The sequence below is a fragment of the Vulpes lagopus genome, chromosome 14, assembly GCF_018345385.1.
Source record: "Vulpes lagopus strain Blue_001 chromosome 14, ASM1834538v1, whole genome shotgun sequence".
NCBI lineage: Eukaryota > Metazoa > Chordata > Mammalia > Carnivora > Canidae > Vulpes > Vulpes lagopus.
Window position 1 is genome coordinate 8968337 of NC_054837.1, and position 23951 is coordinate 8992287.

The 23951-nt window shown below is 41.5% G+C and overlaps 1 protein-coding gene across 3 annotated transcripts; it reads left to right on the forward strand.

The window, feature by feature from the left end:
- The first annotated feature begins 564 nt into the window (after positions 1–564).
- On the forward strand, positions 565–21604 carry LOC121475515 (zinc finger protein OZF-like). 3 transcript variants are annotated; one of them, XM_041728834.1, is made up of 5 exons: positions 565–908; positions 8461–8524; positions 17455–17581; positions 18178–18273; positions 19974–21604. In XM_041728834.1, exons 2-5 carry the CDS (start codon positions 8498–8500, stop codon positions 21527–21529), a joined length of 1806 nt encoding a protein of 601 aa, XP_041584768.1. In that variant the 5' UTR covers positions 565–908; positions 8461–8497; the 3' UTR covers positions 21530–21604. The 3 variants fall into 3 exon arrangements, with proteins under 3 accessions (XP_041584768.1, XP_041584769.1, XP_041584770.1); XM_041728835.1 differs by lacking the exon at positions 565–908 and adding an exon at positions 15676–15806 and having other exon boundaries at positions 8462–8524; XM_041728836.1 differs by lacking the exons at positions 565–908; positions 8461–8524 and adding an exon at positions 15592–15806.
- The last annotated feature ends 2347 nt before the right edge of the window (positions 21605–23951 follow it).

The following is a 23951-nucleotide window of genomic DNA, read 5'->3' on the forward strand; positions in this document are numbered from 1 at the left end:
GTGAAATTGTTTGAGCACAGGGTCAAGGCTGGACCACCACGGAGACCTCCTTCCCCTGCTCATGAGGAGGGACCAGCATCAGGATCACCGGACATGAGAGCAGGGCTGAGGATTTCCCTACCCTTTCCCCTGATCCTCCCTGGAACCTCAGGTTAAGGGCAGGGCAGCAGTAGCCTGTAAAACCTATCACCACTAGTATCCTTAGGGTGAGGTGCATGAGCCTTTCCTGCAAAGATGGATATGGACCCGGACCCACCCGAATCCACTTGGAGATGTGGACGAGCTGACAGGATAATTCCACGTTCCTGCGCACCATCCTCTGGATGCTCCAGCAAGTAGATATACAACCTGCGGTCCAGCGTGACACCGGAACTACACTTCCCAGAAGGCTGTGCTACAAGCTCGTCTGGGTCGGGAGGTCAGAGCATCTCCAGGACGCCGATGCCTTCTGGAAAATAGAGTCGGCCGTCTTCGCAGCGCAAGGGCTCCCGGGAGTTGTAGTTCTTGCCCGGTCTGCGCAGGCGCACTTTCACACAGCGGTCTTCGGGCTGCTGTTTTGTAGGGTGGTTGGGCTTTTATGGGAGGACAGTCAGCCCCAGGATCTGTCTCCGAGGCCGCGCTCCGCGCCCGCGGGTTCCAGGCCGCTGAGCCCGACGCCAGCCTGAGTGTGTGGGGCGCACGTGATGGGGCGTGAGCTCAGCCCCCGACCTTGGTGGGGGCGCAAGGGGCTCCGCAGGCGTGACCGTGGCCGCGCAGCGGGGAGTGCGAGCGCCTCCCCCCGGGGCCCCTCTACAGGCTGCCCCTGAGCCCCAGCAGCAGGACCGCGCCCCTGGGCCTGGCCTGAGGCCCGGGAGGCTGCAGAGCCGCGCACGGCCGGGGGAACGCTGCCCCGAAGCCCTGGGAGACAGGTACAGCGTCATCTCTGTCTGTGGATGGGTATTGGAAGAGACGAAGGTGAATTTTCCTGCTGTGACATTCCATACGGAAAACCCAGAGATGAGAGCCGTATGAATGCTGATGAATCTCCCCTGCCCGAAGTTAAGCAAAGGAGTAACACAAAATGCTTACGTTTATACCAAGGTCAAACACTGGCAAAATGTGAACTATGGTTTAAGGGAGCGGAGGTGTGATAAAACTGTAAAGTTAAGCAAGGACAATATTACTGTAAAAGCTAGAAGCGCGTTTAGCTGGGGGTGGTGGTGGTGGTGTAGGGAGATGGAGAGAGAGATAAAAGAAATAGATAAGGGCAGGGGCTATTTCCCGCGACACCGTTAGTATTCACGTTGTGACCTGTGTCCAGAATTCTGTGGATGGTCTCTTAATACTGTCCGTTCCGGGTGAGGTTCCTGCACGCCCTGGATTTGTGTTTCACCATCAAACAATTTTATTTATTTTTATTTTTTTTTATTTTTACTTATTTATGATAGTCACATAGAGAGGAAGAGGCAGAGACATAGGCAGAGCGCGACGTGGGATTCGATCCCGGGTCTCCAGGATCGCGCCCTGGGCCAAAGGCAGGCGCCAAACCGCTGTCCCACCCAGGGATCCCCCATCAAACAATTTTAAAGATAATCACACACGCATTAGGACCGCTATTACCAAACAAACAAAAACAAAAAAACAAAACAAAACAAAACATAACGCGTTAGTGTGGATGTGGAGAAGTTGGAACCTTTGCCCTTGGTGAGAATGTAAAATGGTGCAGCCACTGTGGAGAGCAGTATGGAAATTCTTTAACTTTTACTTAAGAAATGAAAACTAGAACCACCATGTAATCTCTGGGTATATCCAAAGAATTGAAAGCAGGATCTGAAAAGAGATTATTTGCAGACCACGTAAGAAATGAAAACTAGAACCACCATGTAATCTCTGGGTATATCCAAAGAATTGAAAGCAGGATCTGAAAAGAGATTATTTGCAGACCACGTTTATAGCAGGAGCAGTCCCAATAGCCAGGAGGTGGAAGCAACCCAAGTATCTAACCACAAACGGATGGATAAACAAACTGGTCTATCCGTACAATGCAATATGGCATTAAGCCTTAAAAAAGTAAGTTTGGACACATGGTACAACATGGATGAAGCTCGAAGACATTATGCTAACTGAAATAAGCCCTGCCTCAAAATAAGAGACACTGTATGATTCCACTTCTATTAGGTCCCTAAAGTAGTCAAATTCATAGACAGTGGAATGGTGGTTGTCGGGGGCTTGGAGGAGGGGGTGTGGGAAACTGTTGTTTAAGGGATGCAGAGTTTCAATTTTGCAAGATGAGAAAGTTCAGAAGATGGGTTGCACAACAATGTGAATATACTTAACAGTACTGAACTGTATACTTAGCAATGGTTAAAATGGTGAATTTTTTTGGTTATGTGTATCTTTACCACAATTCTAAAAAAATTTAAAGAATTTTTTAGGGTGATCAATAGTTGATCAATAGTGTGATCAAAAGTTGAAAATACTCGGGGAGTCCACAGAACACTGAGTCACCTGGCCCTTTACATGCCCTGATGGGCCTCCTTTCTTGAGTTGGGGTTCTGATGGGCTCCCCTGGTGCAGGAAGATCATCTCTGAAAAGCTTGTTCCTAAAACCCCTGCCTTGGGGTTTCTCTTCCTTCTGCCCGGAGGCTTGAGTTAGGAGCTCAGGGTCAGAGTTCTTCCAGGTATTTGGAGCAATGGTCCCAAGCCTGGATGATAACAGGACACCACATATCCATCCATCCATTCCCTGAGCACTTGTATGGGGCACTGTGCTGGGGACCTGCCCTCAGGACTGTGGTCCTGAATGACCAATGGGAGGAGTGGCTGGCTCTGGGCGTGGCCGTAGGGGACCCACAGCAGAGGGAATAGCATGTGCATATCCAAAGACAGTGACAAAGTCTGGGTAACTACATAGGTCATGGGGAGGTGGTCTCATGAGTCATGCTGAGACTATCTCTGCTTTTTTGTAAAGAATTATCCAATACAAGCAATGTACAGGTGCAGGGGAAGTGTTGGGAAATCCAAACAAGCACAATATGCAGTAACCCGCCAAGTCCTAGAGAGAGCTCCTCTTAACTTTTTAGCAAACATTCTTGTGGGCTCTCCCAGTCATAGTATGCTAATTATCTCAATGATTATGTAATATAATACTTTCAAATTGGTAAGTCCCCTGGAATATTCACATAGGAACAATACCAAGCAAAGATCTAAAATGATCTCAGACGTCAGATTGATAGCTAACAATTTGGAAGTATTATTTCTCCCTATTAAGACCTTTTTTTAAATTTTTTTTTAATTTTTTTTTGGGGATCCCTGGGTGGCGCAGCGGTTTGGCGCCTGCCTTTGGCCCGGGGCGCGATCCTGGAGGCCGGGGATCGAATCCCACGTCGGGCTCCCGGTGCATGGAGCCTGCTTCTCCCTCTGCCTGTGTCTCTGCTTCTCTCTCTCTCACTGTGTGCCTATCATAAATAGATAAAAATTAAAAAAAAAAAAAACAGATACATAATTTTTTTTTTTTTTAATAAGACCTTCTTGTCCCACTTTCCAGCAACCATCCTATTCCTCTTTTTTGCCTTTGAACTCCTCGGAAAGGTTGTTTATGTCTGCTGTGCCTAACTTCTCTCCTCCGGGTCTATCCTGAAGCTGCTCCAAGCAGGCTTCTACAAGAGTGCCACAACTCTCCTTGTCAAATGCACCAGAGAATTCTATGTTGCTTGATCCGTCCATCAGCACTGTCTTGCCTTGGCTGTGGGACAGCGCCCCTCCTGGTTTTCCTCCCGCCTCTCCAGGAATGCCTTGGTCTCCACTGCTGGACCCTCATCTCCCCCTGAGATGAGAGACCTCTCTCCCCAAGACTGGAGGGCCTCAGGGCTGGATCATGAGAAGCCTCCCATCTTTTCTAACTACACTCACTTTGAAGAAACCTTATCGAGCCTTGTGGTTTTCACTGGCACCCATGTGCTGCTGATGCTCAAATTTATGTCTTCTGCTTAGATTCCTGCTTGCAGCTTCAGGCTCACTACCTGACTGCCCACTTGGCTTGTCCATTTGGATGTCTAATACCCCCTGGAACTTATCATGTCTAAAAGGACTGATTCCTGCTCTCTGCACAGACCTCCTCTTCCCCCTGCACTCTTTCCCATCTTAACACATGATCGTTTCCTACTTCCAGCCTGTCAGTCCAAAAACTTTTACTTCTTGACTCTGCCTTTTGTTGTTGTTGTTACATCCCACATTCGATTCATTCACAAACACTATCACAAACTCTTTCTTCACAACGTGTCCAGACTCTGCCCCTTCTCAGCTTCTCCCCTGGACACCTTCTCTCCCTGAATTGTTGGCGTAACCCCTCCCTGGTCTCCTTGCTTCTACTGGTTCTGCCCTTAGCAACCAGATGATCCTGTTCCAGAATGAGCCTTACCATGGCCTGGGAGGTCCTGTGCCTTCTGGTCTCCAGTTCTGAGTTCCAAGCTCATCTGTCACTCCCTCCCTCATTCTTTTCTGGCCACAGTGGCCTCTTTTCTGTATCTGGAACTCACTAGGCATGCTTTCACTTGATAGTCCCTCTGCCAGGAATGCTTTTCCTCCAGATACCCATGTACCTATGTGGTTTGTCTTGTCGCTTAAAAAAAAAGAGATTTATTTATTTTAGAAAGAAAGAGAAAGCATGAATGGGGGTAGGGGCAGAGGCAGAGGTCTGGGCCTGACATACAGTAGGCCCACAGGCAGAGGCAACAGCAATCTCAAGCAGACTCCACACTGAGTGCAGAGCTTGCCTCGATGCTTGAGCCCACGATCCTGAGATCATGACCTGAGCCAAAACCAAGAGTCAGATGCTTAACCCACTGAGCCACCCAGGCTCCCCATGGAGCTAGTTTCTTTTTAATCAACTTTTTGTCATATAACTTAGATACAATAAAATGGGGTGGCATGGAATGTGGTATATAAATCTCTTCATCTACCACCCAATTTAAGACAGGGAATATTTTTAACCTCCCAGGAAGTTCCTTTATGCCTCTCTCTATTCAATTCCTAGTGTTCCTCACCTCAAGCAACTACCGGGCTGATTTCTGTTGTCATAGAACTTGCTTTAGAACTTCATGGATTGTGTGTCAACTATTCTTCAATTAAAAAGAGAGAGAGAAAGGGGATCCCTGTGTGGCTCAGCGGTTAAGCGTCTGCCTTTGGCTCAAGGTGTGATTCCTGAGTCCCAGAATCGAGTCCCGCATCAGGCTCCCTGCTTCTCCCTCTGCCCGTGTCTCTGCTTCTCTGTGTGTGTCTCTCACGAATAAATAAATAAAATCTTTTAAAAAGAGAGAGAGAGGAAAGAAAGAAAAAAGAAAGCAAAGTTCATGAAATTCAGGCATATTATATGTACCATTTTTCATCTGGCTTTTAAATTTTTTTCATTGAACTAAATGTCTCTCAGATTCTTCCATAGTACATGTGTATTAGCTCATTCATTTTTATTTCTCTGTGTTACTCCTTGTATGAACATACCACAATTTATATATTTGTTCACTTGTCAGTGGGCATTTGAGTAGCTTCTAGTTTTTAGCTTCTATGAGTAAAGCTGCTGAGGTTATTTGCATACAAGCCTTTCTGTGGACATATATTTTATTTCTCTTGGGCAAACACCTAGAAAACTGGAATAGCTACTGGCTCATAGGATAGGCATATGTTTAACTTTGTAAAAAAAAAAAAAAACTCTGAAACTTCTAAAGTGTCCGATTCACTTTACATTCCTGCTAACAGTGTGCAGGAGTTATGTTTGCTCCAGGTCTTTGCCAACACTTAGTATTGTCAGTCTTTTTAATCTTAGCCCTTCTAATGGTATGGTGCTGACTCACGATGTCTGTCATCTGGATTTTCCTGATAGCTAATGATGGTGAGCATATTTTCATATGCTTATTATCATTTTTATATCTCATTTTATGAAGGCCTAAGTCCTTTGCCCATTTTTGGTTAGATTGGTTGATCTCTTGTTTTTGATCTATAAGAACTCAGTCTATATTCTAGATATAAGACCTTTATCATATATGTGTATATATGTGTATATGTATGTGTCATCATGTATATGTTATGTATGTGTTATATTTGTATTTATATATGTGTTATGTCTGCATTACCATATGTATAGTGAATATTTTCTTACCATCTGTGGCTCGCTGTCTCAAGGAACCCCAGGGCCACTCTCAGGCTTGATGTTTCACTAGAAGGGCTTTCGTAGGACTCAAAAGTCTCATGGTTAGTGTCTATCACACCAAAAGAATGCACAGTAAAATCAGCACAAGGAAAATGTGCATGGGGCAAAGTCTAGAAGAAACCATGCACAACCTTCCACATGTCCTCTCCCAGTGGAGTGGCAAGGGATGTATCTAATTTCCCCAGGAGTGAAGTGTGACATGTGCGAAGTATCACCAACCATGGAAACTTACCCAAGTTTGGGTATCCAGTGTTTATATTGGAGGTCAGCCATGTAGGCATATGGCGCTGCATGGCTGACCTCAGTTACTAAAGATCCAGACCCTTAGATGGGAAGTAGGTGTTCACTATGAATCACAGTGTTAGTGTAAGCTATCTGGACAATCTGGCACACGATGGCTCAAGGCCTTAGGCTTGCAAAAACCTCTTCTTATCCAACAGAACATTCTAGGAGCTCAGTGCCCAGGAGCTATCCAGGGGCCAGTTCTGAAAACATGCCTTTCTGAGGAATGTATAGGGCATGAGCAGACACATAGAGTTAACCCTTCCCTACATGCTTGCCTTTTTATTATCTTAATGATATCTTTTTTTTTCTTAATGATATATTTTTAAAAAAGATTTTATCCATTTATTCATGAGAGACACAGAGAGAGAGAGAGAGGCAGAGACACAGGCAGAGGGAGAAGCAGGCTCCGTGCAGGGAGCCCGATGCAGGTCTCGATCCTGGGACTCCAGGATCACACCCTGGGCCAAAGACAGGCGCTAAACCGCTGAGCCACCCAGGGAGCCCCAATGATGTCTTTTATAGAGCAGACATTTTTTTAATTTTGGCGAAGTCCAATTTGTCAACTTTAATAGTTAGTAATTTTTTTGTTCTAGTTAAGAATTCTTTGCCTACCATTAGGTAACAATGATTTCCTCCTATATTTTCTTCTGGAGACAATATAGTTTTAGCTTTTCTACAATATAATTCAAATTAATTTTTTGTATGTAGTGAAGTAGAGGTTAAGAGTAGTCTTTTCCCCTGACAGTCATATCAGTAAGTATCCAACCAGGAGATAGAAACTGCATAGTAATATGAACAGGAAAAGTGTAGTATAAAAAATTTTTACAAAAAAAATTTTTTTTACTATGGTCTGGGATTGGAGTATTAAGGTTAGTAAGAAATAGGAAGACTCTCACATGCTATGACCTTGCTTATTTATTCATTTTTAAAGTTGTATTGTGGATTTCTTAGGTTTTTCTATGGAGAAAATCATGCTGACTGCAAATACAGTTTTTCTTCTCTCTTACTATCTGTGGTTTTATTTCTTTTTTCATGTTTTATTTCACTGACTAGGATTTCAAGTACAATGTAAAATAAAAATGATGAGAACAGACATCCTTGCCTAGTTCCCAATATCAGGGTAAAAACATTGAATGTGTCATTATTTATTATGATGTGAATTGTAGGTACTATTTGTAGATGCCATTTATCTTTTTTTTTTTTTTTTTTTTTTTTTTTTTAGATGCCATTTATCAATGGAGTAAGTTCATTACTGGTTTGCTGAACATTTTAATCATGAACTAGTGTAGAATTTTATCTAATGAATTTTTGCATCTATTAAGATATTTTTATTTTTCCCTTCATTCTCTTAATATGATCTTAATGTGATTAATTACATAAAATTCCTAATGTTAAACCAACTATTTTTTTCCTAGGATAAACTGCTGGAAAATATACACACACATACACCCACACATGCACACTCATACATGCATATACTTTAAATTTGCTGATCTGTGGTAAGGATTTTTGTATCTGTCTTCCTGATATTGGTCTTTAATTGTCTTATAATTATTTGTCAAGTTTGGATAGCAAGATTGTGTTGGCCTCTAAAAGGAGTTAGGAAGCATTCCCTTTTTCTTTTTAAATTTTCTGAGAGTTTGTGTATTTTGCCTTTAAATGTTTGATATCAGTCATTCATCATTGAAAACCACTTGGGCTTGGAATTTTCTTTATGAGAGGAGCCAGTCCTGAGAGAGAAGTGTTCCATACTGTCAATGCCTCATAGAGGTCAGAAAAGGCAAGAAACACAAGGGAAAAACCACATTCTTTCTTCACAGTATAGAGCTATACCTATATAGGGTATGTACGGGTCGTGTCCCTTGTGCCCCTGTTGGGGGTTGGGGGAGAGGTAAGCAGTCCTCTCTAGACAGCTCTGAGCCCTACAGGAGGAGGCACTCATGCGTGTTCTCTCTCTCTTCTCTTCTCTGTCTCTCTCTCTCTCTCTCCAGCTCTTCCTAGAGAAGAGGACATGCCAAGACACAAGTAATGCTGAGGACTTTGCTTTCTTTGCAGGTAGGAGTTGGGGAGGGTGTGTTTATTCTTTCATGAATTGACTGCTCTGACTTTTGCATGTTTATTCATTGGGGTTGTAATGTTTATTTAAAACCCAGTTCTGTGAATTTTTTGAGTAATTAAATTTTTGGATAAGTAATATGTATAAATAATTGAGAATTCAAACATACCAAAGGGTGAACAGAGAAATGCAAGTCTCCTACTTTTGCCCCCAGCCCTTCAGTTTTCCTCTCTAGACAACCTCATTTGTATCCTTTTAGAGATAATTTATTTATACATACGCAGTCATTTGAATTTGTATCCTTAATCTATTTCCTTTTTATCCAAGTGGTAGATGCTATACACACAGGTTATCACTTTGCTTTTTTCTAGTGTGGTAAGATATATATAACATAAAATTTGCCATTTTAACCATTTTTTAGCATGCACTCCAATGTGAATTAATTATATTCACAGTATTGTACACTCATTGCCAATTATCACCACCAACCAGTTATCATCAAGCCAAACAGAACCTATATGAACTAAGAAATAGACGTGCCTGGATGGCTCAGTCTATTGAGCATCTGACTCTTGGTTTTGGCTCAGGTCATGTTCTCAGGGTCATGGGATCAAGCCCTGCGTTGGGCTCTGTGCTTAGTATGGAGTCGGATTGAGATTCTCTCTCCCTTTCCCCCACCCCTCACTCACTCTAAACAAACAAATAAATAAAATATTTATAAAAATGAATACACTAAGAAATATTTCCTCACTATTAACATATATGTTGTAGTTTATATCAGAATTTAACTCCTTTTAATGGTGGAATAATATTTCATTGTATGCATATACTCCATCTGTTTATCCAGTCATCTGTTAATGGACACTTGAACCGTTTCTACTTGTTAGCTATTGTGAATTATGGTGTTGTGAACATTGGTGTACAGATATCTGTCTGAATCCTTGTTTCCCATTCTTTGAGGCATATACCTAAGAGTAGAATTGCTGGAGCATATGGTAATTCTATGTTTAACCTTTTTAGAAAGCACCAAACTTCCACAGCAACTGTACCATTATACATTCTTACCAACTGTGTATAAAAATTTCGGTTTCTCCATGTGTCACCAACACTTGGTATTTTTTGTTGCTTTTATTATAACCATCCTGGCAGATGTGAAGTAAAATTTCATTGTGGTTTTGTTTTGTTTTTGTTTTTGTTTTTCATTGTGTTTTGTTTTTTTTTTTTATGATAGTCACAGAGAGAGAGAGAGGCAGAGACACAGGCAGAGGGAGAAGCAGGCTCCATGCACCGGGAGCCCAACGTGGGATTCGATCCCGGGTCTCCAGGATCGCGCCCTGGGCCAAAGGCAGGCGCTAAACCGCTGTGCCACCCAGGGATCCCTTCATTGTGGTTTTGATATGCATTTCCCTAACAACAAATGATGTTGAACATCTTTTTGTGTATTATTGGCCATATACATACTATACATACTATATACACATATATATATTCTTTGGAGAAATGTCTATTTAAGTTTTTTGTCCATTTTTATTTTTAAAGATTTTATTATTTGTTTTAGAGAGAGAATGTGTATGAGTGGAGGAGTGGCATAGGGAGAAGGAGAGATAGACTCCCAAGCAGACTCCACACTGAGGACCCTGAGATCATGACCTGAGCTGAAATCAAGAGTCAGATGCTTAACTGACTGAGCCACTCAGGGGCCCCTGTTGATTTTTAACGTGGGATTTTTTTGGTGGTTGTTGATTTGTACATGTTCTTTACATATTGTAGATATTAAGTACTTACTACATATAGGATTTGCAAATATTTTCTCCCATTCTGTGGATTGCCTTTTTGCTCTCCTGATAGTATCCTTTGATACACAGAACTTTCAAATTTTGGTGAAGTCCAGTTTATTTATTTTTTAATCTTATTGCCTGTGCTTCCAATATAATACTTAAGAAACCATTGCCAAATCCATAGTCATGAAGATTCGCCTTTATGTTTTCTTCTGAACTTTATCATTTTAGCTCTTAAATTTATGTCTTTCGTTCACTTTATGTTAATATTTATATAGCGTAAGGTAAGGGTCTGTCTTCATTCTTTTGCACATGGATATCCAGTTTTTCCTGCACTACCTGTTGAAAAGATTGGTCTTTTCCCATTGAACAGTACTGACACCTTTGTGAAAAATCAGTTGGCCATAAAGGTGAGAGTTTATTTCTGGGCCATCAGTGCCATTCCATTAGTTTAAATGTCTGTCCTTATACTAGTACCACACTGTTTTGATCTCTCCCGTTGTGTAATACTTTTCAAAATCAGGAAATGTGAGTCCTCCAACTTTTTCTTTTTTAAGAGATTTTATTTATTTATTCATGAGAGACACAGAGTGAGGCAGAGACATAGGGAGAGGGAGAGGCAGGCTCCCTGTGGGGGGAGCTTGATGTGGGACTCAATCCCAGAACTCTGGGATTACGACCTGACCTAAAGGCAGGTGCTCAACCACTGAGCCACCTGGGTGCTCTTGTTCTTTCTCAAGGTTGTTTTAGTTATTCTGGTCTTCTTGCGATTCTGTATGCATTTTAGGAGAGGTTTTTCCATTTTTTTCAAAAACATCATTGGGATTTTGAGAGGGATTGCATTGAATCTTATATTACTTTCGGTGATATACACATCTTAGTGATATTAAATCTTCCAATCCATGAGAACAAGATGTCTTTCAGTTTCTTTTGGTCTTCTTTAATTTCTTTCAGCAGTATTTTGCAGTTTTCAGTGTACAAGTCCTATACCCCTTTGGTTAAATTTATTCCTAAGTGATTCTTTGATGTTATTGTAAATGGAATGACTTTTCTTTTTTTATTTTCTTTTTTTTAAAGATTTTATTTATTTATTCATGAGAGACACAGAGAGAAGGCAGAGACATAGGCAGATGGAGAAGCAGGCTCCATGCAGGAAGCCCAATTTGGGACTCCATCCCAGAACTCCAGGATCATGTCCTGAGCCAAAGGCAAATGCTCAACTGCTGAGCCACCCAGGCATCCCTGGAATCATTTTTCTTAATTTCTTTTGCATATTTTTCATGGTGGTATGTTAAGATACAACTATTTTTTCTTTTTTAGAAAGTTAACTTATTTAAAAAAAAGGAAAGAAAGTTAATTTAGTTAGGGGCACTTGGGTGGCTCAATTGGCTAAGCGGCCAACTCTTGATTTTGGCTCAGGTCATGATCTCAGGGTCCTGGGATTGACCCGGCTCCAGGCTCAGTGGCGAGACTGCTTGAGATTCTCTTCCTCTCCCTCTGCCCCTACCCCCACCCACACTCATATGCACACACACATGCTCTCTCTCTCTCTCTCTCAAATAAAAAAAAATTTTTTTAAAAGAAAGTTAAACTAAAACCTAAAATGAACAGTTCATCCATTTCTCCCACCCCTCCCCACCCACCTCTGGCAACTGCTGACTTGTTCTTTGTATCTATAAGCTTGGTTTTTTTAAAATTTGTTTTCCACATATAAGACAGATAATTTGGTATTTGTTTCTTCCTAACTTATCTCGCCTACCGTAATTCCCTCCAGATCCGTCCATGCTGTCATGAATGGCATTGTGTGGATTTTTTTATGGCTGAGGAATATTCTGTTGAATATATGCACTACATCTTTATCCATTCATCTATTGGTGGACACTTAGATTGCTTATGTATATTGGCTGTTGTAGATAATGGTGCAGTGGACACAGGGGTATAAATACCTTTTTGAGCTAATGCTTTCGTTTTATTTGGATAACTACCCAGAAGTGGAATCACTGTATCCTATGGTAGTTCTACTTTTAACTTTTTGAGAAACCTCCATACTGTTTTCCACAATGGCTGCACCTATTTACATTCCCATTAACAGTGCACAAGGGTTCCCTTTTCTCCACATCCTCCACCCAAACTTGTTATTTCTAGTTTTTTTTTACAATAGCCATTCTAACATTTGTGAGGTGATAGATCCTTGTGGTCTTGATTTGCATTTTCCTGATGATTAGTTATATAGAGCATCTTTTCATGTATCTGTTGGCCATCTATATGGTTTTGGAAAAATGTCTACTCAGATTTTCTACCCATATTTTAATCTGATTATTTGTTTTTGTTTTTTTTTTTACTATTGAATTGAATGAGTTCTTTTTTTTTTGAATGAGTTCTTTACATATTTTGGATATTAGTCCCTTATCAAATATATATTTGCAAATATTTTCTCCCATTCTGTAGGTTGCATTTTCATTTTATTGATGCTTTCCTTTGCTATACAGAATTTCTTTACTTTGATGTAGCCCCACCTGTTTATTTTTGCTTTTGCAATTTTTGCTTTTGGTGTCAGATTCAAATGTTTTCTTCTAGGAGTATTAGGGTTTCAGGTGTTAATTCAAGTCCTTAATACATTTTTAGTTAACTTTTGTGTTATGAAGTAAGATGGTGGTTCAATTTCATTCTTTTGTGTGTGGCTATCCAGTTTTCTCAGCACCATTTATTACAGACTGTCCTTTCTCCCATTGTATTTTCTTGGTCCCTTTGTCATAAATTTATTGACCATATATGCATAGGTTTATTTCTGCTTATATTCTGTTCCACTGATCTATTTGTCTGTTTTTATGCCAATACCATACTGTTTTAATTACTGTAGCTTTTTTGTTTGTTTGTTTTGTTTTTGTAATATAGTTTGAAATCAAGGAGCACAGTGCCTCTAACCTATTCTTTCTCAACATTGCTTTGGCTATTTGGGGTATTTTATGGTGTCATAGAAATTTTAGGATTGTTCTATTTCTGTGAAAATAGAATTTTCACGTTGAAATTTTGATAGGAATTGCATGGAATCTGTATATTGCTTTGGGTAGTATGGCCATTTTAGCAATATTAAATTAAATTATATTCATACAGTCTATGAGCACAAAATATCTTTCCATTTATTTGTGTCTTCTTTAATTTCTTAATGTCTTATAGTTTTCAATACACACATCTTTCACCTCCTTGGTTAAATTTATTACTAGCTATTTTATTCTTTTTGATGTAATTGTACATGGGATTGTTATCTTAATTTCTCTTACTGATAGTTCATTATTATTTTATAAAAACACAAGAGAATTTTTTGTGTGCTGATCATGCTTCTTAACTGAATTTATTATTTCTAACAGTTTTTTGATGGCATCCTTAGGGTTTTCTATATATAATATCATGCATTTGCAAATAGTAACAGTTTTATTCCTTCCTTTCCAATTTGGATATGTTTTATTTCTTTTTCTTGCCCAGTTGTTCTGGCTAGGACTTCCAGTACTGTGTTGAATAAAGTGATAAGAATGGGCATCCTGGTCTTGTTCCAGATCTTAGAGGAAAGGCTCTTAGCTTTTCGACATTAAATATGATGTTCCCTCTATACCCACTTTGTTGAGTTTTTATGATAAACAGATGTTGAATTTTATCACATGTTTTTTTCTGCATATGAAATAGAACAAATTTTTCTGTGTTAATTTTATATCCTAAAACTATGGTGACTTTTTAAATGAAATTATTAGAGGTTTCTACATATCAGATCTCTACAAAGCTTTTAGTTCTTCCTTTCCAATTTGGATACATTTCTTTTTCTTGCCTAATTGCTTCCTCTAGAATGTGTAGATCCCTATAAGAACTTTTTACATAGTAATATCAATCCTTTGAAAATAATAGATACTGCAAATTCCTTTTCCCAATTGGGAAAATTCAACTTTTTTTAGGTTATATAGTTTTGTTTTCAAGTATGCCTCTGGTTTTAGAATGGATCCTGACCTTGGTGTCAACCTTCTCCAAGGTTACTCTTTTCAAAAGGCTGTAACTATTGTGACTATTATAGCTTTAAAAACTAATATATTGGGGGATCCCTGGGTGGCGCAGTGGTTTGGCGCCTGCCTTTGGCCCAGGGCGCGATCCGGGAGACCTGGGATCGAATCCCACGTCGGGCTCCTGGTGCATGGAGCCTGCTTCTCCCTCTGCCTGTGTCTCTGCCTCTCTCTCCCTCTCTCTCTGTGTGACTATCATAAATAAATAAAAATTTAAAAAAAACTAATATATTGGGATCCCTGGGTGGCTCAGCAGTTTAGTGCCTGCCTTTGGCCCAGGGCATGATCCTGGAATTCCAGGATCGAATCCCATATCGGATTCCTTGCATGGAGCCTGCTTCTCCCTCTGCTGCCTGTGTCTCTGCTTCTCTCCCTCTCTCTTTGCCCCTCATTAATAAATAAATAAAAACATTTAAAAAAACTAATATATTTTGGCCTTAAGAATGGCTTGAAGGGGTGCCTGGGTAGCTCAGTTAGTTAGGTATCCAACTCTTGATTTTAGCTTAGATCATGAACTCAGGGTTGTGAGATCAAGCCCCACGTCAGGCTCCATGCTCAGCTTAAGATTCTCTCTTTCCTTCTCCATCTCCCCCTCCCCCACCCCGGCTTGCACTCTCTCTCTCTCTCTCTCAAAAAAAAAAAAAGGGTATACAGTGAGTATCTTCTTTTTATTTTTTCCAGATGATTAGCCAGTTGTCAAGTACCATTTTTGAATGATCTGTTTTCCCTTGTTGCCTAAAACGGCCATGTATGCATCTAAATCAGCATCTATTTCCAGGCCATCTAGGCTTCCTGGTTTCATGAATATAATGGATTTTTTAACTCTCAAAGTCTGCTGCCCACATGGGTAGGGATTTTGTTTGAAGAACAGGTGGTTTTTTAAAAACAGTTATTTTGCATATTCATCCTTTCGTGACTCATTAATGAAAATCATTTAAAACTATTAATAGGCACTTTTAGCTTTTTACTTTTACATAATCAGGTTGTGAAATTTTATTACAAATTAAAAATATCTTTAAAAAATTCTCAAGTTGATTAGCTGCAAAAATTCAAAGCCTTCAGTATTTAGTTGAGTTCATTTCTCATTACCGTGATAGCATTGCAGCTTGTAATTGTTGGACAAATTAAACCAGACAAAGGAGAATATGGTGTTTACTTAGGGATTCTCTGACTAGCTTGGGGGGACATGCTCTCAGCTTGTGAACAGGGTGCTTTTGTCCCTTTGCCCCCTTGTGTTCTGGGATTGCATGGGTGTCTGCTTCAGTGACTGGAACTCTGAGGTAGCTGCTACCTTGGTCGGATCTCTCAGGCTTTGTCCTCTCACAGCTTTGGTGAGGATGCCCTGCGATAATGTGACTCAGCCCTCAAACCTGGTCTGGCCCCCTGGCCTCTGCTGCCCTGGCCCATGGGCGACATCAGTGGATCTTCTTTGGTGAGGAGGCTCCATTCATGGCAAGGTGGGCACCACCACTTGTAGAATCTCTGTCTCATGGAGAAGAGTCCCCACTGCCCATGGGGTCTCCAGCTGTGGTGATGAACCTACTCCTACCGGAGGAGTTCTGTCTGTGGGGTCTCCAACTCTATGGGGCGAGGGCATGTCCTCCAGTGATGGCCCAGCTTTGCCCTTGACTTCCTCTTTCCCTCTCACTCTGTCATGACAACTTGGGTATTCAGACCTGAAAAATCAACATTGGAAGTTGGAGGCAAAGAGTGGTCCTGAGATCCCAGGAGTGGATAAGCCTAAGGGGACCCCAAAGAGGGGAGGAGAGGGATCTGACGGGGTGTAGGATGGAGGGCTGTCGACCCCAGTCATTTAAGGAGGAGAAAGATGGGGAGGACACTAAACAGGAAGGGCCAGGACAGTGTGCTGCATGTGGGTGGAAGAATAAGAGTGAAGGGCAGCCCTGGTGGTGCAGCAGTTTAGCGCCACCTGCAGCCCGGGGTCTGATCCTGGAGACCTGGAATCGAGACCCGCGTCAGGCTCCCTATATGGAGTCTGCTTCTCCCTCTGCCTGTGTCTCTGACTCTCTCTCTGTGTCTCTATGAATAAATAAATAAAATATTTTAAAAAAAAGAATAAGAGTGAAGACATACACAGTGGAGACAGTGCCACAAACAAGCTGTCCTTCAGCATCATTCTGCACATCCCAGCACCTAGTTCCCCCTTGTTTGCTCTGCCCCAGCCAGCCTTCCTTCCGGTTACTCTTTTGTCCTATTCCAAGTAATTTAAGAGACATACTTCCTCTTTATCTATCTCTTCATCTTAAAAACAACACCCCTCTCCCCCTCCTTCAAATATCATCTCTACCCTGGAATCTGTAGGAATCTTCTTCTTGCTCTTTATGGTCTTACCACATATGTCCCTAAACACTAGACCATTCAAATGCACAATGTTTGAACTCTGTTAATCTGCCAGGGTGGCTATAACAAAACACCACCAGCCACATGGCTTAAACAACAGAAATTCATTCTCTCACAGTTCTGGAGGCTGAAGGTCCAAGATCAAGGTGCCATTAGGGTTTATGGTGAAAGCTTTCCTCCTGGCTTGTAGAGGGACACTTCTCTCTGTGTCCTCACATGGCTTTTCCTCTGTGTGCATGCACTTGTGTCTCCTCTTCTTACAAGGACCCATCAGATTAAGGCCTCACCCTTATGACCTCATTTAACCTGAACTGTCTCTTTAAAGGCCCTATCTATAAATACAGTCACATTGCGGATTGGAGGTTCAACAGATGGCTTGAGGGGAAGAGTATAATTTCAATCTCTAACCCTGAATAAATACATATTCCGTGGATTCAACTATAGCTTGCTTCTTTGCTCTTGACTTCACATTCCAGAGATTCGCTCAACTGTCTATAGCTATCATTACTCATCTGGAATTTCTTACTGCACAAACTAGAACTTCCAGGAGAATATTAGAGTAGCAGACTCAGTGTTGCTGTCCTGTTCCTGTTTGAACCAGATGTACTAATGTCTTGTGTTCAGCATGCTATAAGCCAATGATTTCTTTGTATATACCTTCCCCTGCCTGCTGGGATGCTGCACCCTGTGATGCACTGTGCATGGTATATCCACTGCCCAACACTGCCTCTTGTAACGTCTCAGGACCCAGTGACATTCCAGGATGTGGCTGTAGAATTCACTCAGGAAGAGTGGGAGCACCTGGGCACCACTCAGAGGGCACTGTATCGAGAAGTCATGCTGGAGAACTACAGGAGCCTGGCCTCCCTGGGTAAGAGTGGCCCTGGGCCCATCCTGAGCACTGGCCTGGGGAGGAACACGAGGCAGCACCCTGGGAGGGTTGGGGGACACAAGTGCCTTCTGCTCAGGTTGTCTGCTTAACTGTTGGGAAGAGGGGAGATGGTAAGTAATTGAACTTGGTAAGTGATAATTTTTTAATTAAATAAACACAGATAAAATAGATTATAATGAAAATATGTGAGATTTTAAAAGATGCAATAGAGACTGGAAAGGGGTTTTAGACTCTGAGAGGCACAGTCCACTAACAATGCTTGAAGGCCTGTGCACACCTACCCTGCCAATATGGGTTGGTGAATGAGGATTCTGCTCTCTTTTCTCTGTCCAAACCATGAGTTCCAAGGCCCTGAGGCCTCTGAGCCACAGGACCATACTTTGATATTCAGAGGACATAGGCTTGGGGTATTTCCACTGCTTGTTCTCTGTGGGCAGGGAGCAGGAAGCTGAGGCTGCCCCTACCCCCACTCTGGGGTCATCCATCATTCCCTGAAGACAGGGAAATAGCAGCAGGGTCCTGGGCACATGCTTGTCACTGGCTCAACACTTGCACCTCTTGTCTTCCCTGAGCAGGGTGCCAGGATTTCAAGCCTGATGTGATCTCCCAGCTGGAGCAAGGCAGATCACCATGGATGGTGTGGAGAGACATCCCTAGAGACCCTTCTCCAGGTGAAGAGATGGGAAGGGGGCCCAGGAGCTCATGCAGAAGGCTGTTCAGGAAGCCAGTAGTTTCTAGAAGTGCAGGAGAAATCCCAAGATAAATCAGGGCTGCCTGGAGAATAATCCCTGCACGGAAGCCACATCCTGCCTCTCCCATTCCTCTCCTGCACAAGTCCGGGCCCTGCAGGGGGTGTACTGCCTGCCTGGGCCCCTTCCCAGTGGCACTGGCTTCCTTCTTCCCTCCTCTCAGGTGTACCTCCTGCCTCATCCTGCCAGGGGTTCTGTCCTCTCTAGAGAAGCCCCTCAGTGGCCAGTGATGCCACTTTCACCTCCCTCCTCTTTCTTTCCATCTGTTTGATCACCATTCCTTTCCTCTTAATCTACCTTGAATATTAGGTAAATCTACTAGGAATGGCCTGGTAAACACATCCACCACCTGCTGGAATCCACACCGTGGTTTTCTGCTTCCTGCTGCATTCAGCCTCAGCAGGACTTCCCATGATCACTCTCCATGTCAGTCAACTCCTCTGTTTCTTGTCTTCTCACACCCCCTCACTGTGTTGGATTCCACCTGAGTCCTTTATCCCACTTGCTAACTCTGACCCCAACTCAATTCAATAGTGACCGTGGGTTGCCTCTGATAGTAGGAGAATGGGACCATCCTTATAGACCTGGTGATTTGGCATTGCTGAGAAGTTAACTGTGGCAGCTTACAAAAATGGGCAAGAATTGCTGGGAATTTACCCCAAAAAGAGAGATGCAATGAAATGCTGGGATACCTGCACCCCGATGTTTATAGCAGCAATGTTCACAATAGCCAAACTGTGGAAGGAGCCTCGGTGTCCATCGAAAGATGAATGGATAAAGAAGATGTGGTTTATGTATACAATGGAATGTTACTCAGCCATTAGAAACGACAAATACCCACCATTTGCTTCGACGAGGATGGAACTGGAGGGTATTATGCTGAGTGAAATAAGTCAGTTGGAGAAGGACAAACATTATATGGTCTCATTCATTTGGGGAATATAAAAAATAGTGAAAGGGAATAAAGGGGAAAGGAGAAAAAATGAGTGGGAAATAGAAAGGGAGACAGAACATGAGAGACTCCTAACTCTGGGAAACGAACTAGGGGTGGTGGAAAGGGAGGTGGGTGGGGGTGACTGGGTGATGGGCACTGAGGGGGGCACTTGATGGGATGAGCACTGGGTATTATTCTATATATTGGCAAATTGAACACCAATAAAAAATACATTTATTTTTAAAATGGGCAAGAGAAGAGGTTGGAGGCTGAGATATTAGTGGTGACATTTCATAGTGACCCAGGCACATAGTGGGTTATATTCTGATCTGTTTCTCTTCTGCTATCCTTATTCTAGTGATTCCCCTCATTACTGCCCTCTTGTCCATTCTTAGGTCCCTGTTTTCACCCTCGGTGATTCTAGAAAGGCAGTCCTCACTTGTAACTTACCTCAGGTGTCACTTACCATCACCCCTGTAACCACTTGCATGTTCCTGTTCACATCTTCCTTGCTCCCATGCACAGTGGCTCTTGGCTTATGTGACATTTGAAATCAGTCAAAGCACCATACCTCTGTTTGGGGAATCAAAGAATAAAAACAATAGTAACATATTATATGTAGCTTTGACTAGCTCACACTTTGTATTTCTCTAAAAGGTCAAATATCTTCCACTTTTATTTCTTTCAGACCAAGAGACCAGATCTAGAGCTGCAAAGTCAAATCTGAAGCAACTAATTTCTGAAGAATTTTCCCAGGGCATGGTAATCAACAAAGGTAAAAGGAATGGAATCTGTTACTCCACCAGAGAAGTCCTAGACTCTCTTAGCTGTTTAGAGAGCCATCCAGGGCAGATGGCATTTACCCGTAAGAAAATCCTGACTCAGGAGAACATTCTTGAAGATACTGGATTTGAGTATGGACAGCAGTCAGACTTTGTTACTCAAAGCACAATTCCTTCAGGGAAAACAAAGTATGACAGTTATGGCAGCAGCTTTTCACATAACCTAAATCTAAGTAATCATCAGAGAATCTACACATGTGAAAAGCTATACAAATGTGATCAATGTGGGAAAGACTTTAGCTGTGGTCTGGATCTCACTCAACACCAGAGTACACATACTGGAGTTAACTCATACCTTATTAGATACCAGAAATTTGGTGCTAGAGAAAAGCCCTTCAAATGCAGAAATTGTGGCAAATCTTTTAGCAGGGGGACACACCTTATACAACATGAAAGATGTCACACAGGAGAGCGACCATTTGAGTGTAATGTATGTGGGAAGTCCTTCAGCTGGGACTCGTCCCTTATTCTACATCAGAGAACTCATACTGGAGAAAAACGCTATGAGTGTAGTGAATGTGGGAAGGCCTTCAGCCAAAGTACATGTCTCACACAGCATCAGAGGATTCATACAGGAGAGAAACCTTATGAATGTAATCAGTGTGGGAAGGCCTTTAGCCAAAGTTCACATCTAACTCTGCATCAGAAAACTCATACTGGGGAGAAACCCTATGAATGCAATCAGTGTGGCAAAGCCTTTATTCAGAGCATTCAACTTACTCTGCATCTAAGAACTCATTCTGGAGAGAAACCTTATGAATGTACTGAATGTGGTAAGACCTATAGTCATAGCTCATCCCTAATGCAGCACAAGAGGATTCATACTGGAGAAAAACCCTTTGAATGTAAAGAATGTGGGAAAGCCTTTACCCAGAGCATTCAGCTTACTTTACATCTGAGAACACATACTGGAGAGAAACCCTATGAATGTACTGAATGTGGCAAAGCCTATAGTCATAGGTCATCCCTTATTCAACATAAGAGGATCCATACTGGAGAAAAACCCTTTGAATGTAATGAATGTGGGAAAGCTTTCCGATGGAACACACACCTTACTCAACACCAGAGAATTCATACTGGAGAGAAACCTTACAAGTGCAAAAAATGTGACAAATCTTTCAGCAGAAGTACACACCTTAATCAACATCAGAGAATTCATACTGAAGGGAAACCCTACAAGTGTAACGAGTGTGGGAAGACTTTTGGTCAGAGTGTGTATCTGACTCAACATCAGAGGATGCATACTGGAGAAAAACCCTATCAATGTGAGGAATGTGGAAAGGCCTTCACTGTAAATGCATACCTTGCTCAACATCAAAGGATTCATAAGAGAAATAAACCTTTATTATGTGCCAGTCACAAAGAAATTCTGACTGGAGAGAAATTAAACAAATGTATTTAATGTGGGAAAAATTTCAGCATGAGCATAGGCATTCCTCAACATGAATAAATTAATAAAAGAGAGAACTCCTATAAATATAACTGTGGAAAATATTTCACTTCTACCATGCCACAAATGCTAGAATACTAATATGTTCATCATAAAGAAAACTAAAAAAGTGGAAAATGTGTGAAATGTTTTAATGTAATATGACCTCTTACTATAAGTTTAAAAAAAGATTTTATTTATTTATTCATGAGAGACACAGAGAGAGAAGCAGAGACACAGGCAGAGGGACAAGCGGGCTCCTTGCAGGGAGCCCAACTGATCCTTGACCCCCAGGCCCAGGATCAGTACCCAAGCCGAAGGCAGATGCTCAACCACTGAGCCACCCAGGCATCCCATCTCTTACTATAAGTTAAAGGAAAAATACTGAGGAGAACCTTATAAATAACATCTTTAAAACCACAAAGTTTCACATGAAAGTTAAATCTTCTTATATATCATGCTAAATTTCTAGAAAAGTTGTAGGAATAATGTCTGTTGAATCTATAAATTATATTATATATAAGGAGGCCTCACTCTACATATACAGAGCTTTAAATACTGTAGATTGTGGGCCAAATCCAACCTGCACCTTTGTTATAAATAAAATTTTATTGGCACAGTCACATCTATGTGTTTATGTAAACAATAGAAATGTATTATCTCACAGTTTGGGAGGCTTATGTCCAAGATCAGGTGTTGGCATGTTTGTTTTCTTCTGAGTCTCCTCTCCTTGGCTTGGAGATGGCTGTCTTCTTGCTGTGTCCTTACGTGCCCTTTCTTCTGTGCACTTATCCCAGTCTCTTCCTCTTCTTCTAAGGACACCAGTCCTTTGGGATTAGGACCCCATATTTATGACCTCATTTGACTATACTCACCTCTTTAAAGGCCCTGTCTTTAAATAGTCACATTGAGGTTAAGGGATTTGTTTTAAGTTTTTCAGATTGCTGTAACAGATACAATGTATACTGGGTGGCTTATAAACAACAGAAATTTATTTCTAACAGTTCTGGAGGCTGAAAAGTTTAAGGTCAAAGTGTTGGAAGATTCAGTGTTTGGTGAGAGCTCACTTCCACGTTCATAGATGGCCATCTTTTTGTTGTGCCCTCATATGTTGAGAAAGGTGAGGAATCTTTCTGGGCTCTCTTTTATAAGGGTACTAACCCTATTCATGAGGGCTTTACCTTCATGACCTAATCACCTCCTAAAGCCCCCCACTTCCTAGAACCATTACTTTTGAGGTCAGGATTTCAACATGAATTTTTGTAGACAGTAGCAGGCTTCAACATATGTATTTGGAGGGAACACAACTCAGTCCATAACAAGCCTGTGAAACCTAAAATATTCTCTAGCCCTTTACAGAATAAATGTCCTGAACTTGATGGTAGATAATCAACTATAATATGTCAACATTCTGCATTGTATACAAATTTCTTTTTTAAAAAAAGGTAAATTAGGGCAACATAATAGTCATAAAATGTACCATAGAGAGAACCTACCTATTTTGTAATTGTTGAATTATTTTTACAAAAATTACCAAAAGGATCTTTTTCCTTGAAAATATAAGACAAAAGTGTTTCTCTGAAGTAAATTCTATGACTTCTCTAATTAATAACTTTTGTAGCAAATACTGTTCAGATCACCTCCTATTTATCCCATTGGTGAGGGTGGGATCCTCCACACTACATATATAAGACAGCTAAACACATGGCACCCGACACTGGTCTTGATGACTGGCCAGAAGTTTATTAGTCACATATCCCAATTCAGGGAAGGACACCACACACCACAGCACACAAACACCACACACGGGTTGCACTCAGGAGCAGAGCAAACCAGTAGGAGCAATGGGAGGCAGGCTTTGTAGCAGCAAGAGAGTGAGATATTCCTTGTTTTCACTGGAGAATGTGATTGGCTTCTGTGAATAATTCATGGGCTGGTAGGGTGAGGATGGGACGCTGGCCCAAGTGAGAGGGAAACTACCTGGATTAGAGCATTTCCTGTTGGGCGGTGGGCATATTGGCAAGAACAAGGGAATCCAGTTAGGTGTCTGCGGCCCTGTGACGCTCCAAGATGTCCAGGCAATGGTGAAATTCTAATTCTTACACACAGCATTAGAAATCAGGTTTGTCAGGGGAAGTTTTCAGTCTCTTACCACCAATCTAAGTTGCCTTACTAGTAGAAAACCCTCCTTTTTTTTTTTTTTTTTTTGTAAACCCTCCTTACACCAACTTTTTCACATGAGTTTTTTCAACTTTATATTTCTCCCAAATGATCCCAACTTTCCTAGTCCTTTGCTTCCTGTTAAAATTTTAGAGTGAGCTTGTCCATTTCTATCTATAAAAAGTGTATTATTTTTATTTAAATGCATTTTCTGCATCAGGCTGTTTTTTCTCCT

Excerpts from the sequence above, each read along its gene's own strand:
- LOC121475515 (XM_041728834.1), top strand. The coding sequence starts at position 8,498 with ATGCTGAGGACTTTGCTTTCTTTGCAG. Across the intron at positions 8,525-17,454 it reads GGACTTTGCTTTCTTTGCAG|GACCCAGTGACATTCCAGGA; the intron begins GTAGGAGTTGGG and ends GTAACGTCTCAG. Across the intron at positions 18,274-19,973 it reads CCCTAGAGACCCTTCTCCAG|ACCAAGAGACCAGATCTAGA; the intron begins GTGAAGAGATGG and ends TATTTCTTTCAG.